The 12862-nt window shown below is 47.8% G+C and overlaps 1 protein-coding gene across 1 annotated transcript in view; it reads right to left on the bottom strand.

Moving 5' to 3' along the window:
• LOC142777354 (aurora kinase A-B-like) overlaps positions 1-8748 on the bottom strand; it is a 29352-nt gene extending 20604 nt beyond the window's left edge. Inside the window, exons 1-2 of the mRNA XM_075881676.1 lie at positions 8652-8748; positions 7740-7857 (exon numbers count right to left, since the gene is read on the bottom strand). Of these exons, the coding sequence (XP_075737791.1) occupies positions 7740-7857; positions 8652-8653 (120 nt within the window). The 5' untranslated portion in view covers positions 8654-8748. The remainder of the gene's footprint in view (positions 1-7739; positions 7858-8651) is intronic.
• Positions 8749-12862: the final 4114 nt, after the last annotated feature.

Raw genomic sequence — 12862 nt, 5'->3', positions numbered from 1 at the left:
ACTTTCCTTTGGCAGTCTTGACGCCGGGAAAGGAATCGCATTGAAATGAGTAAAGAAGTGTTTTATAACAGCAAAAGAACAACCAGGTGTCCGACAATGACAATAGTGTAACGAGTGGGTCCTCCAATGCTCTAACCCACTACAATATCTTTTTCTTGATCACCTATTCACTGTGGCGCATACCCACTTCAGCCATGATTCCTTGTCATCGTCAGCCACTGCATGAACAATAGGCACAAATTTCCTTGCAAGTGTGTAGCAGATACCAAACTTCTAAGAAGAATGACGAAGGATAGCAAAGCGAATGCCGGCCTACTGCCCAGAAATTATTATCATTAATGCTGTAGTGGGTACCCAGCAAGAGTGCTTGCAGCAATTATCCAATGAGTGTTTAGAAAAGGCTCTGAAAGGTCGCTTTCTAGCTTTCGCTGTAACTGTGCTGCACTTTCCGCGCAGGCCTGGCGTTTTTTCATTGAGGTACCTTTACAGGGAAAGCAGTTGTGTGTTCCAGATGAGATGAAGTCATGTCAAGGTCAGAGTTTGTTTTGTTGTACGGAAGCAGTGAGCGTTGCATAGGGAAATTGAGCATATCATCTCGGCTCTCATTCAAACTGCAACTTTCTCTGGAAGGGTGCACGCTATTCGATTTGACATTTCAACAGTTTCTATACGACCCAGCTGTTTGCATGAAGCCACACAGATGCGATTTTGAGGCATTGCAAAAGGGACGTTTTTCGTTTTCTCACAAAGCAAAATTATTGCTCTCCACACACCGAAGTAAGTCAACACACATGAAATATTTTACTTTGACCTTCAAGTTTTTGTCGCTGATTTTCTGCAAGCCAGTCCACCACAATGAACATTACCTCAACGAATCAATTCAACTCAGTTTATTCACCTTAAGGGTCACCCGATGCAGATATTACATGAGGGGTGGGTTAACAATCTTTCACATGATTTGCAAACTAAAAAGTTTCACAATGGTTATTTACACATTGCTGGAGCAAGGATGGGCAGGTAATGGTGCCAACATCAGTAAGATAAAATTGATCATGTGAAAAATTGTCAGGTGTTCTTGTTTGACATTATAGCATTGCTATTTTCTTAAATATTGCCACCAGCACGTAGTGGGTTGACAGCAAAAGCGGCTCTCAATCTGGAGGAAAAAAAAGATCGCGTGCTTCTTTGCTCGAGAGCCAGCCACGACTGACGCATCGTCCTAGTGCTAGCTACCTGGTGGTTTAATAAATCCCCCAGTACTTGTGACTCATCGTGACAAACTGGTGGAAGTGCTGGGTAGTCTCACGGATGCTGCAGACCCCCCCAGGAAGCCGCGATACGAGTCCAGTGCCAGTCAATACTCCCGTGCATCGGACCAGCCGCCAAATTAGGGGATTGCCTCCGGAAGCCGACGATACTGCTCCCACCGCGTCGACAAACATGACCAGCGCTTCGGTGCAAACCTCGGCAACCGGCACGGGAAGCACGACGTCGAACCGCTACACGTTGGAAAGCCCACGCGCACCGGCGACGTTCCATGGCTCGGAGCACGAGGACGTTGAGGACTGGTTGGCGGATTTCGATCGCGTAGCCACCTTGAATCAGTGGGACGACGCGGCGAAACTGGGTCGTGTCTACTTCTATCTCGAAGACGGGGCACGTACGTGGTATCAAAACCGAGAGGAACAGCTGACGACGTGGCCCGAATTCTCTCGTAGACTTCTGCAGACGTATGCCAGCGCTGATCGCCAAGAACGAGCTGAACGAGCTATTCTGGCCCGCGTCCAGCTGCCAAACGAAACTGTGACCACGTTCGTCGAAGACATGACGCGCCTCTTCCGACGGGCCGATTCAAGAATGACGGAGGACAAGAAGTTGCGTCACTTGATGCGCGGTGTCAAGGACCAGTTTTTTGCCGGCCTCGTGCGAAGTCCTCCTAAGACGGTCGCGGAGTTCTTGTCCGAGGCCGTGACAATGGATAAAATGCTGCAGCAGCGATCCAACCAATACGACAGGCAAGTCAGTGGCATGTCTACTGCCGACATTTTCACCGCCACTAGAACCAACAACGACTGTCTACGTGAACTCATCCGTGATATAGTACGTGAAGAGTTACAAAAGGCTGGTGTAACACCTCATCCTACAGTCAACTCTATTGCAACTGTGATCAAGGATGAGCTGCACCAGGCCCTCCGGGACACCTTGCCTCATGATACAGCTGTGCCAGCTTCTGCTGAATACCGCCGTGAGACAACCTACTCGGAAGCCTTGAAACGCCCTGCTGCAACGCCGCCATTATTCGTCCATCCTGTTCCTGCTGTTTCACTACAGTCAGCGCAGCACATACAGTACTACGAAGGCACGTACACGCCACCACCGTTGGCCTTTGTCTCTGGTGCTTCTGTCGCCCATCGTTCAGTGCAACCAGTTCAGTACATCGACGATCGGCGCACGTCTCCTCGAAAGTCTGGTGTTTGGCGCACACCTGATCGCCGGCCTCTGTGCTTTCACTGCGGAGAAGCTGATCACTTGTACCGCCAGTGCCCATATCGCCATCTTGGGCTTTGTGGCTTCTCTGCGTACTCACCGCCACCCCGTTACGGCCAGAGACCGCGCGACATCGAAAACTACCTCTCCCAGCAGCATGCACCACCATCTGCCGGGTGCCAGTCGCGCTCGCCATCACCGAGGCGATATCCATCAACGCCCCAGCGGTATTCCACCACACGGTCTCCCAGCCCCCGACGGGAAAACTAGCCAAAGCGACCTCTGGGGGCGGGGTCGCTGAACGTCGAAGCGCTGAAGACCTCCTATTGACGCAGAACTGTACAGAAACCGGCCCGACATCACATACTGCTGCAAAGGATGGCCGACTTTCACTCGACATAGTAGTGATAATTGATGGTTGTGCAGTTAATGCGTTAGTGGACACCGGCGCAGACTATTCCATACTGAGCGGGAAACTGACAACGCAGCTGAAGAAAGTCATCACGCCGTGGCATAACTCGCAGATTCGGACAGCTGGTGGCCACGTCGGTACTCCACTGGGTGCCTGCACAACTAGAATACAGATTCAAGGGTACACATTCGTAGCAAGCAGCCTTGTTCTACGCGAATGTTCCCGTGACGTCATTCTGGGAGTTGACTTTCTACAAGAAAATGGAGCTATCATTGATCTGCAAGAGCGCCGCGTCACGTTCTCAGCCCAGCGAGCAATCAACGTGCAGGATGGTGGAAGGCGTGTCGACGTACTCCGTATTTCTGAACAGAGTGTGACGCTTCCTCCACGAACAAGTGTTCTAGTCGACGTAACATGCTGTGGTTTGGGCGATGGCGATGTGGTGGCTGAGACAAATTTAGAACACCTCCTGCAGCAAGGCATTTGTGTAGCTAGAAGTGTAATACACCTTCGTGATGGTCGATCTGAATTGCTCGTAACCAACTTTAGCAACGAGCATCGACATCTTTTCCGTGGCACTTCGATAGCGTTTGCCCACGAAGTAGCAAACGTCACCAACTGTTTCACGTCGGAAATAGTGGATACCGCCGACACGTCAATGAGTAATATTGACATCAATCCTGATCTGTCCACCGTTAACCAGACTGCACTACGAGCGCTCTTGTTCGAGTTCAGGTCTTGCTTCGCAACTTGCTCAAAGATCCGCCAGCCGTCCATCACTCAACACAGGATCATCACGTACGAGGACGCACGTCCGATACACCAGAACCCCTACCGCGTGTCGGCCAAAGAACGTGAAGCAATACGTACGCAAGTCACCGAGATGCTTGACGATGGCGTTATTGAACCATCTAACAGCCCGTGGTCATCTCTTGTCGTACTTGTCAAAAAGAAGGACGGGTCGCTACGCTTCTGCGTCGACTACCGAAAGCTTAACAACGTGACGAAAAAGGATGTGTATCCGCTGCCACGTATCGACGATTCACTGGATAGACTTCGTCGTGCCCATTATTTCACTTCTCTCGATCTCAAAAGCGGGTATTGGAAAATGGAAGTAGATCAGCGAGACCGTGAGAAAACAGCCTTTGTGACTCCAGACGGCCTATACCAATTTCGAGTGCTTCCTTTTGGCTTGTGTTCAGCACCGGCAACTTTCCAGCGAATAATGGACACTGTCCTCGCAGGGCTCAAGTGGCAGACTTGTCTTGTCTACCTTGATGATGTGGTGGTCTTCTCTACCACGTTTGAGCAGCACCTTCACCGCCTGCGCAGCGTGCTGGAGGCTATCCGATCGGCGGACCTCACACTAAAGCCACAGAAGTGCCACTTCGGCTATAAAGAACTAAAATTTCTTGGACATGTAGTTAGCGCCGAAGGAATCCGTCCCGATCCGGACAAGCTTGCCGCTGTTGCCGAATTACCAGCTCCTTTCGATAAGAAAGCCGTCCGGCGCTTACTTGGTTTGTGCGCCTACTATCGCCGATTCATTCATGGCTTTTCACAGATAGCAGAACCTCTGACTCGTCTCACAAGGGACGACACACCGTTTGTCTGGGAAAACGAGCAACAAGCAGCTTTTGATGAGCTGCGACAGCGCATGCAATCAGCGCCCGTTCTCGCTCATTTCGACGATGATGCTGACACGGAGGTCTATACCGACGCTAATAACATTGGGTGCAGTGCTCGTTCAGCGTCAAGAGGACATCGAAAGAGTGATAGCCTACGCCAGCCGCTCTCTATCCCGTGCCGAGGCGAATTATTCCACTACGGAGAAAGAGTGCCTCGCAGTCGTGTGGGCAATCACCAAGTTCCGCCCGTACCTTTATGGTCGTCCCTTCAAGATAGTGACGGACCATCACGCGCTCTCTTGGTTGGCAAGCCTGCGTGACCCTTCAGGTCGGCTAGCACGGTGGAGTTTGCGGCTACAGGAATTTGATGTCACCATCGTCCATAAGTCCGGCCGTAAGCATGAAGACGCTGACACACTGTCACGCGCACCCCTTCATGTCGTCAGTCAGGAAGCAGAGGAAGACGAAGGCTTTCTGGGCGCCGTTAGTGCATCAGACTTGAGCAAACGACAGCGAGATGATGCAGAGATTCGTCCAATCATTGATCATTTAGAGGGCCAGGGCGCAATCATACCACGTCATTTATCCCGCTCGTTGACGTCGTTCTGCCTACGAGACGGTGTGCTCTACAAGAAGAACGCTCGTTCGAACAATCGTGCTTACCTCCTGGTGGTTCCTCGAGACATTCGAGACGACGTCCTCTTCGCTTGCCATGACGAACCCACATCCGGTCATCTGGGCTACTCAAGGACACTTGCCAGAGTGAGCGAGAGGTACTATTGGCCAGGACTTTCAGCAAGCGTAAAGAAGTACGTAAAGAGCTGTCGGGAATGTCAGCGCCGAAAGCAACCGTCTGTTAAGCCAGCTGGTTTGCTTCAGCCCATTGAAGCACCCTGCACGCCGTTCGACCAAGTCGGCATGGACATTCTGGGGCCATTTCCTATGTCTGCGGACAGCAACAAATGGGTGATCGTCGCGACCGACTATTTAACACGCTACACTGAAACCCAGGCGATCCCACGAGCCACGGCTTCTGAGGTAGCACAATTTTTCATGCGCCACATTGTGTTACGACACGGTGCTCCTTCCAGTGTAATAACGGACAGAGGGACGGCATTCACGGCGCAGCTTACGGACGAAGTTTTCAAACTGAGCAACACCAGACACCGAAGGACAACTGCGTACCACCCGCAAACCAACGGACTTACTGAACGACTGAATAAGACCCTCGCAGACATGATCTCAATTTACATCGACGTACAGCACAAAACGTGGGACCGGATCTTGCCTTACGTGACCTTCGCGTATAATACCGCCGTGCAAGAGACCACGCGATTCACGCCATTTCGGCTTCTCTACGGCCGCGAAGTGCAGACCATGCTAGACTCAATGCTACCGTGTCAGGACGAAGACGAGTTGGCAACAGACGCCGAAGAATTCGCAGAGCGTGCCGAGGAAGCCCGGCAGCTCGCGCGACTGCACATCGGCCAGCAACAGCAGGCAGACGCACGACGCTATAATACCCGCCACAGAGAAGTGTTTTACAGCCCCGGAGATCAAGTTTGGGTGTGGACGCCCGTCCGCCGCCGTGGCCTCAGTGAAAAGTTGCTGAGCCGGTACTTTGGCCCATATAAAGTGTTACGTCGCGTCAGTGACGTGAACTACGAAGTGGTTCCGGACTCAACACCCCATGCACGGAGCAGGACACGGCTGAGGCCGGACGTAGTTCATGTGTTGTGCATGAAGCCATTTATTGCGCGTTGTTCGTAACTTTTCCTTTACCGTACAGCGGTTTTTGTGTTTTTTGTTTATTTTGTGAACTTACTTTCTCGTTCATTGACGTTTCCTATGTTGGCACGCTCTTCAATATTTACTTTCACTTCATCCGAATTTCCATTTTTTTCACGTGCCTATGTAGTAGCATCGCGGTGCTGCTGTGTACTTTCCTTTCCTCTTTTTGGTACTTCTTTTTTTTTCTTTTCGGAAGGGGGGATAATGCCACCAGCACGTAGTGGGTTGACAGCAAGAGCGGCTCTCAATCTGGAGGAAAAAAGAAGATCACGTGCTTCTTTGCTCGAGAGCCAGCCACGACTGACGCATCGTCCTAGTGCTAGCTACCTGGTGGTTTAATAAATCCCCCAGTACTTGTGACTCATCCTGACAATATTGTTTGAGACTACCCTACACAATGAGTACAGGCAACCCGATCCAGACGATATGACTATATCACCATCAACACATTCTCACTTAGTTTGGGAACTTATACCCGTGCCACACGGGCAGAGAAAATGGCATTTACCTCTTAATGCCTTAAGATTGAATGTCAATCGCGCGGTGCCACACGGATGAATGAAATGGCATTCGGCCAAATGCCATTCGTCACCTAATGCTATTGCCAAAACTCATTCAACTGAGTTTTGGCAATAGCCGGAAAATACTGTAAGATCTTCAGCTGGAAGATACTGTAAAATAAATGCGACAGGCACCATTTTCCTTTAAGCTGTGGATCTGACAAGCTTTGGCCTAGGTGTAGCTTTGGCATTCGCTTTGGACGTGTAGCAGCGCCGCCGAAAAAAAATTTCATTCAGGAAATCAATGCCTTCGCTACCGAATGCCATTTTCTATGCCTGAGTGTCTTGCATGCTTTTGGTGTTGCTGCATGACAATTCACTTATCTCTTTTTTTATGCACCTCCAGCACATGAAAGGTCTGCCACTGCTAGCCTCGTGAATTATTGTCTCCTTGTGACGTCACACTGCAATGACAAGTTACTGGGAAATCACCCCCACGATTCCACAACCAGCAGCGGTATTGATATATTCAACGCCTATTTAAACACCACATCACTACTTTTAAGGCACTCGACACCAGTGTTGTTACTTACAACAAGAATCTGAAAATATATAAAATTTGTGTCAGCACTCCTTTGATGCCGTTATAAACACTCTAGCTATGGTGTTATCTATGCACCATACTACTTTGCTCGTGATGCATTGACCTTGGAAGGTGCTATTTAAGAATAAACACATGCACAGTAAACAAATACATTTGTTAGTGAGCAATTTTATCATTACATTACCTGCAGTGCGCAATTAAACTGGGACGACCATGTTCGTTAGCAGCTACATGTTTAGAATGCAGGAAGTATTACTTGCCTGAGCTGGCATGCTTGTCAGTGCCAAAACACGGCTGCAGACAAGCTTCAAACTTACCTTCAGTGCCACGACGTACTTGGTTGTCTTCTCGCGTGCGAGGTACACATTGCCAAACTTGCCTTTGCCAAGTGGCCGACCAATCTCAAAGTCCTGGAGACACCACTTCTTGACCGACCTGCAATGATAACAGAATGGTGAGTACAGTTGATGGGGGTAGGACATTGATGAACGAAGTTGAATGACAGCGATGATAAGATTTCATATGCCGAAAGCGACACGATGAATTATGCGCACGTACCAAATCCCCAGATTCCTCACCTTGCGCGTAGCCTCACCTTGCGATTGTACGCGTGTAGCCATAAATCTCCCGATAAACTGCCTCAACATCAGCGAAGAAATCTGAACAAATTCAAGTCGTACAGAACAGCCACATATCGATAGTTATTGTGACCTAAGCAGCTAGCAGACGTTTTCCGCTACTGAACCATGCAGAGGCGTCAGTAGAACAAGTGAAGTGTTGGGGTGCGACAGCTACACCCGGCAAATTGATCAAATGGGAAACACATGGCACCAGACTGCGCCACTTGCTGCGAGAGAGAGAGCTTCGGCAGAGTCAAAGCACATAAGACTTCTGAATACCGTCGACATTGGAAAAAGCAATATCTCGTCTGGGCTCGCAGCCGTATTCAGATGCAATTCAAGCAATTGACGTAGCTCGCAAAAAAGTGGCACCAAGCTAATGCCAAAGATCGCGAACGAGGCGTAAGGACGCGCTGTTCTTGAAACGCCGTTAAATTTCTTCTATGTAAGACACTGCTCTTGTCAATTCCTTGACGAGGCAATGTCGTGGCTCTCTCTGTAAGGCAGCTGAGTTTCGGAAAGCTTTTCAAACGAGGACATCACGACGGAACTCGTGATGACATCGAAAAGAAAGCGCGAGCTCGCCGAGTGCTTCGAAATGGTACTCACATGACGGTGAGAACGTTTTCTGGCACAAGGATGACGTGCAGAGAGACGACGAGACGCAGCAGTCGGCGTCACGAGTAAGAAGGGCGAGTGAAGCAAGACTGCTATGCGCCGCAGACCCACCACAGAACACCGAGCAACCAATTCGATCGAATTTTGCTTGCTTGCTTGCTTGTTCCTTTCTTTTGTGGCTCTCACCCACTAAGGGGGATTGGCCAAGAAGCCGGTGGTTAATGCAAGTAAATACATATAGATTTTCTAGATTAGGGGAATATGATTACTGTGTTTTGACTGGGGAAATTAATTTGGCGCAATGTCAGGAAAAAAAAGAAAAAGGGGGTGGGAGAAGTAATAGAATTTGTTGAATATCTGTGGTGGAATCGTTATATGAAATTCTCCTGAAAGTTGAATCATTGCAGTGTATCAGGTAAAGAAGAAGTGGTAGTGTGACTAGTAAAATTCGTGAGCTGATCGCTGACTCAGCAAGGTAATCTTCTTGTGTTATATATGAGTTCGCAGAGAGATCGAATTTTCCGGCTGCCGCTGTCCACTGCACCCGCGCCCATGAACACAAAGTCGACGCTTGGGGACGCACCAGTCGGTACCAACGAGTTTGTATAATTAATTAATCATAACTCTTTGGACATAATTTATTATTAACTAAAATCAATAAAAACAACATGTAATAGTTTTAATAAACTGCATAGGTAAAAATAAGTTCTGGCTTGATGCAGTTTTGTTTTCGGTACTTGTACGACTGTGATTGGACTGACTAGCTCTCTTTCCCCTCTCTCATGTGTTTTCACTAATAACGCAATCGCGACTAAGAAAAATAATCACAATTGGACTAGATCGCGATAGAACATGCGCCGTGCCTGTAGTGCCACTCTACCTGTTTAGTATCGTGTGATGGGCAGCACATCGTCAAACGGGAAGCTTTGATTATGATCAGGGCAGATCCGTATCTGGTGCGGCTACGCGGTCACTCTTGATCGCGATCAGGTCCGATCGAGATCAAGAATATTGTTGTAAGTGCATCATAATCTGGCCGAGAGATCGCAATTTGATCGACGTCTGCGCATAACTACATCTCGTTCAGGTTAGACAACGTAGCAGCGACGAGAATCAAATTTGTCGCACCCATTGCATATCTTTTTCTTGAATAGAGCCAATTGTGATCGAGAATGTGTTCCTTATAGCATGCCCTCCTCTGGTCATTCCAATTGTACTGATTGAGTTTTCATCACCTTCAGAGTTCATCCTTAAAGAGGTACTGACACAAAAACGTTGGCCTCGCATTTTTTGCTGCAATGTGTTGCTGGAGGCCTGTTAGTCATGACACGACACATTTTGCCTAAGCACGCGACAAATAATTATTTACAGGCCCCTCATTAATAATCAGTTTCAGTTTCGATTTGAGAGAGTTTAAAAAATTGGGTTCATCTGTCGCCAATTAGCGTGTGCAGTTTTTGACCACGTCAACACACAAAACTGTGACGCACTTTCACGCGATTTGCAATAAAAAATAATTTTTGAATAGGAAACGGGACTGGAATGTCACCAAACACATAACTTTTTAAGCATGCGCCACGGCCACGCACTCGCAACCAGCCGCCGAGAAATATAGACTGCGGGAAGCACGGAGGAAAGAAAGGTAGGAGAGGCCCTGACGTCACTTGTTGTGAAGCCGCGATGTAGCCGGAAGTCGGCCATTTTGACTGGGCGAATCCTTTTCTTTTGTTTACATCTGAATGTAAAGCAGACCGACTCCGTGCCGATTTGGAATTTGTATATAATTGCACCACATAAGGCACGAATCTCTCTCCGGCTCGGAAAGCACGTGAGCTGCTCCGCGCGCGTGTCGTGACGATCCGAAACTAATGGAACAGGGCTCAACAGTGGCCCAGCATGACACTTTCGGCGAAATCATTTTGTCCGAGTATTAACGGCGAGTAACAGCTCACCGACAACGAAGCAAGTACAAGAGAATGCGCGCTAGATGCACTGACAACAGCGAGTGTTTTCACGTCATTAATTCAGCAACTGTAATGACAACACAAGCGGTCGTGCGCCTTCTACGGTTGCATTCCGCCTCGCGGCCGACGCAGCATCTGGCCGCTGTGTCCGTGTTCCGCGTGAAACTCATCGACGTCAGCATTCTGCGACTGTGGTGAGTTTGAGCACGTTGCAAGTGACACTTGAACGCGGTTGATGTTACGTTGAGAATACCCTTCATCCCCCCTCAATGACCTTTTGAGCCTCCAGTTTCCCCGCAATAACGTTCTTCCAGAGTACACATTTGTGTCTTAACCGGTTAAACGGCCTTAATACAAAGGCTGTACTCACATATGAGTAAATCTGTAACCATACAAAAATTATGGCGTTGTGAAGAAATCAGCAGAAAGTCCACAGTTGGCATGAAACTTTTCAACCTTTATTCAAAAAAATAATAAGAAACAGATCTTCAACTTTTTACACCTCAACGGCAAAATAAATCGTGCGAAAAAATCCCCCGTAACCGGGGTGCACCACCCGCAGTGCTTTTGCAAATAGCACGCAACTCACTCGGGCATAAAGAATAATAACGAGGACAAACATCAAACATGGGTAAAAGAAAAGCACTAAATGCAAGAAACTAATAGAGTTCTGACAAATGTTTACCACAGGGGCATGAAAAGCAATATCAATACCGTCTCAAGAGAGTGCTGCAGTGCAGAATTTCAGATATGGTAGACGTGAGCGACTTAATTTTAGGGGGTGAGGCGAGTCTGCGACACTACTGGTAATATTACAACATCAACATCGCAACAGAGTTAAACAATCTTTTGTAGCACGGCCGATTGCGTGCAGAAAAATTGTAAAATGCTGTTTTCTAAAGGTCCTAAGGCAATGCTACCCATCGTCACCAAGCAATACAACTACCACAATTTAGAGCAAGTTACATGTGCTATTTACACAGGCACTGGGTGCTCTGTCGCGATATTATCCCATGAGCTTCATGTCGTTTTTTTTTCAGTGAAAACCGAGAAGAAAGCCCTTTCTAGTACTAATGCATGCCGGCATGGTGACACTGAACGCTTGATGTCTACACAAACACAGCATTAAACAATGTGCAAAAAACAACAAGAGTGGCTATTATAACACCGAGCTGTGCAAACGGGGGCTGAAGTTACTGTAAAAATGCATGACGTGTAAATCTGAATGGCGAAGACCATTCATAACATCACTAGAAAGAAATTTGAATGTGCATTCTCCACGTTTAGAAGTGGGCCGTACATCTCTGCTCTTTCCTTGTTCAAACTAGCGCCGACTTCACCTCCTCTTGCTGGGATGAGTCGATGCAATTTTCACAACCGAGCAACCAGATGCACTTAACTTTCAGTTTGCAGACAGCAAGTAGCAATGAATGAGCTGTAAGTTGAAAGCGAGATTCAAAAAGCTACAGCATGTACATAGCTGTGACCCAATGTGACGACACCGAGCGTGTGACAAAACTATTTTTGCAACTGCCGACAAATGCACTCAATGTCCCATTTACGGGTCAGTATGACTCTGAAAAAACAAAGCAGGCACCTTTTTGTGCAACACAAAGGTGTGAACACTACCTTATGCCCTATACTGTTAAATTCAGATTTACAACACACCTCATTATCAGAAAAGGGATATTTGTGTATAATTAGTGATTTCAAAGATTAAGCCCCTATACAAATAAGCTGCTTTAAGTGTTGCTAACACTGAAAAACACGCATACTATTTATCTTTAAAACAATGTTTGCTGGGTGCCAACAGCCTGGGCTGAAACAAATTAGACATGCATACGAAGGCTTTCCGAGCGCTGAGTAATTATTACAGTATTACACCTTTGCACATAGATTGATACATTAAATGTCGCAGACCAGATAAGCACAAGCCTGCCAACTGCAGCAAAGCCATATCTTTTGCTTTCTCAATATGGCATACATATGCAAAAGTCACAATTGGCTAAGATGCATCATGTCCACATACACGTGATTTGGCAGCAAAGCAAAGATGATACCATACATGCACGTACTGGCGCATTCACGAACTTGTGTATGGTGAAAATGGTTCATGCACTGTACAGCAAAACATCCCTCTCGACAGTTGGTTCAAACCATTACCGAAAACTCTCAGCCCTGCTCGCGAAACAAATTATGTTTAAGAAACCTCCTTTAACAAAAGCAAACGCTTCAGGA

The sequence above is a fragment of the Rhipicephalus microplus genome, chromosome X (assembly GCF_043290135.1).
Source record: "Rhipicephalus microplus isolate Deutch F79 chromosome X, USDA_Rmic, whole genome shotgun sequence".
Lineage (NCBI taxonomy): Eukaryota > Metazoa > Arthropoda > Arachnida > Ixodida > Ixodidae > Rhipicephalus > Rhipicephalus microplus.
Note: the sequence above shows the minus strand (reverse complement) of the source record. Positions and strands in the feature narration are given on the sequence as shown.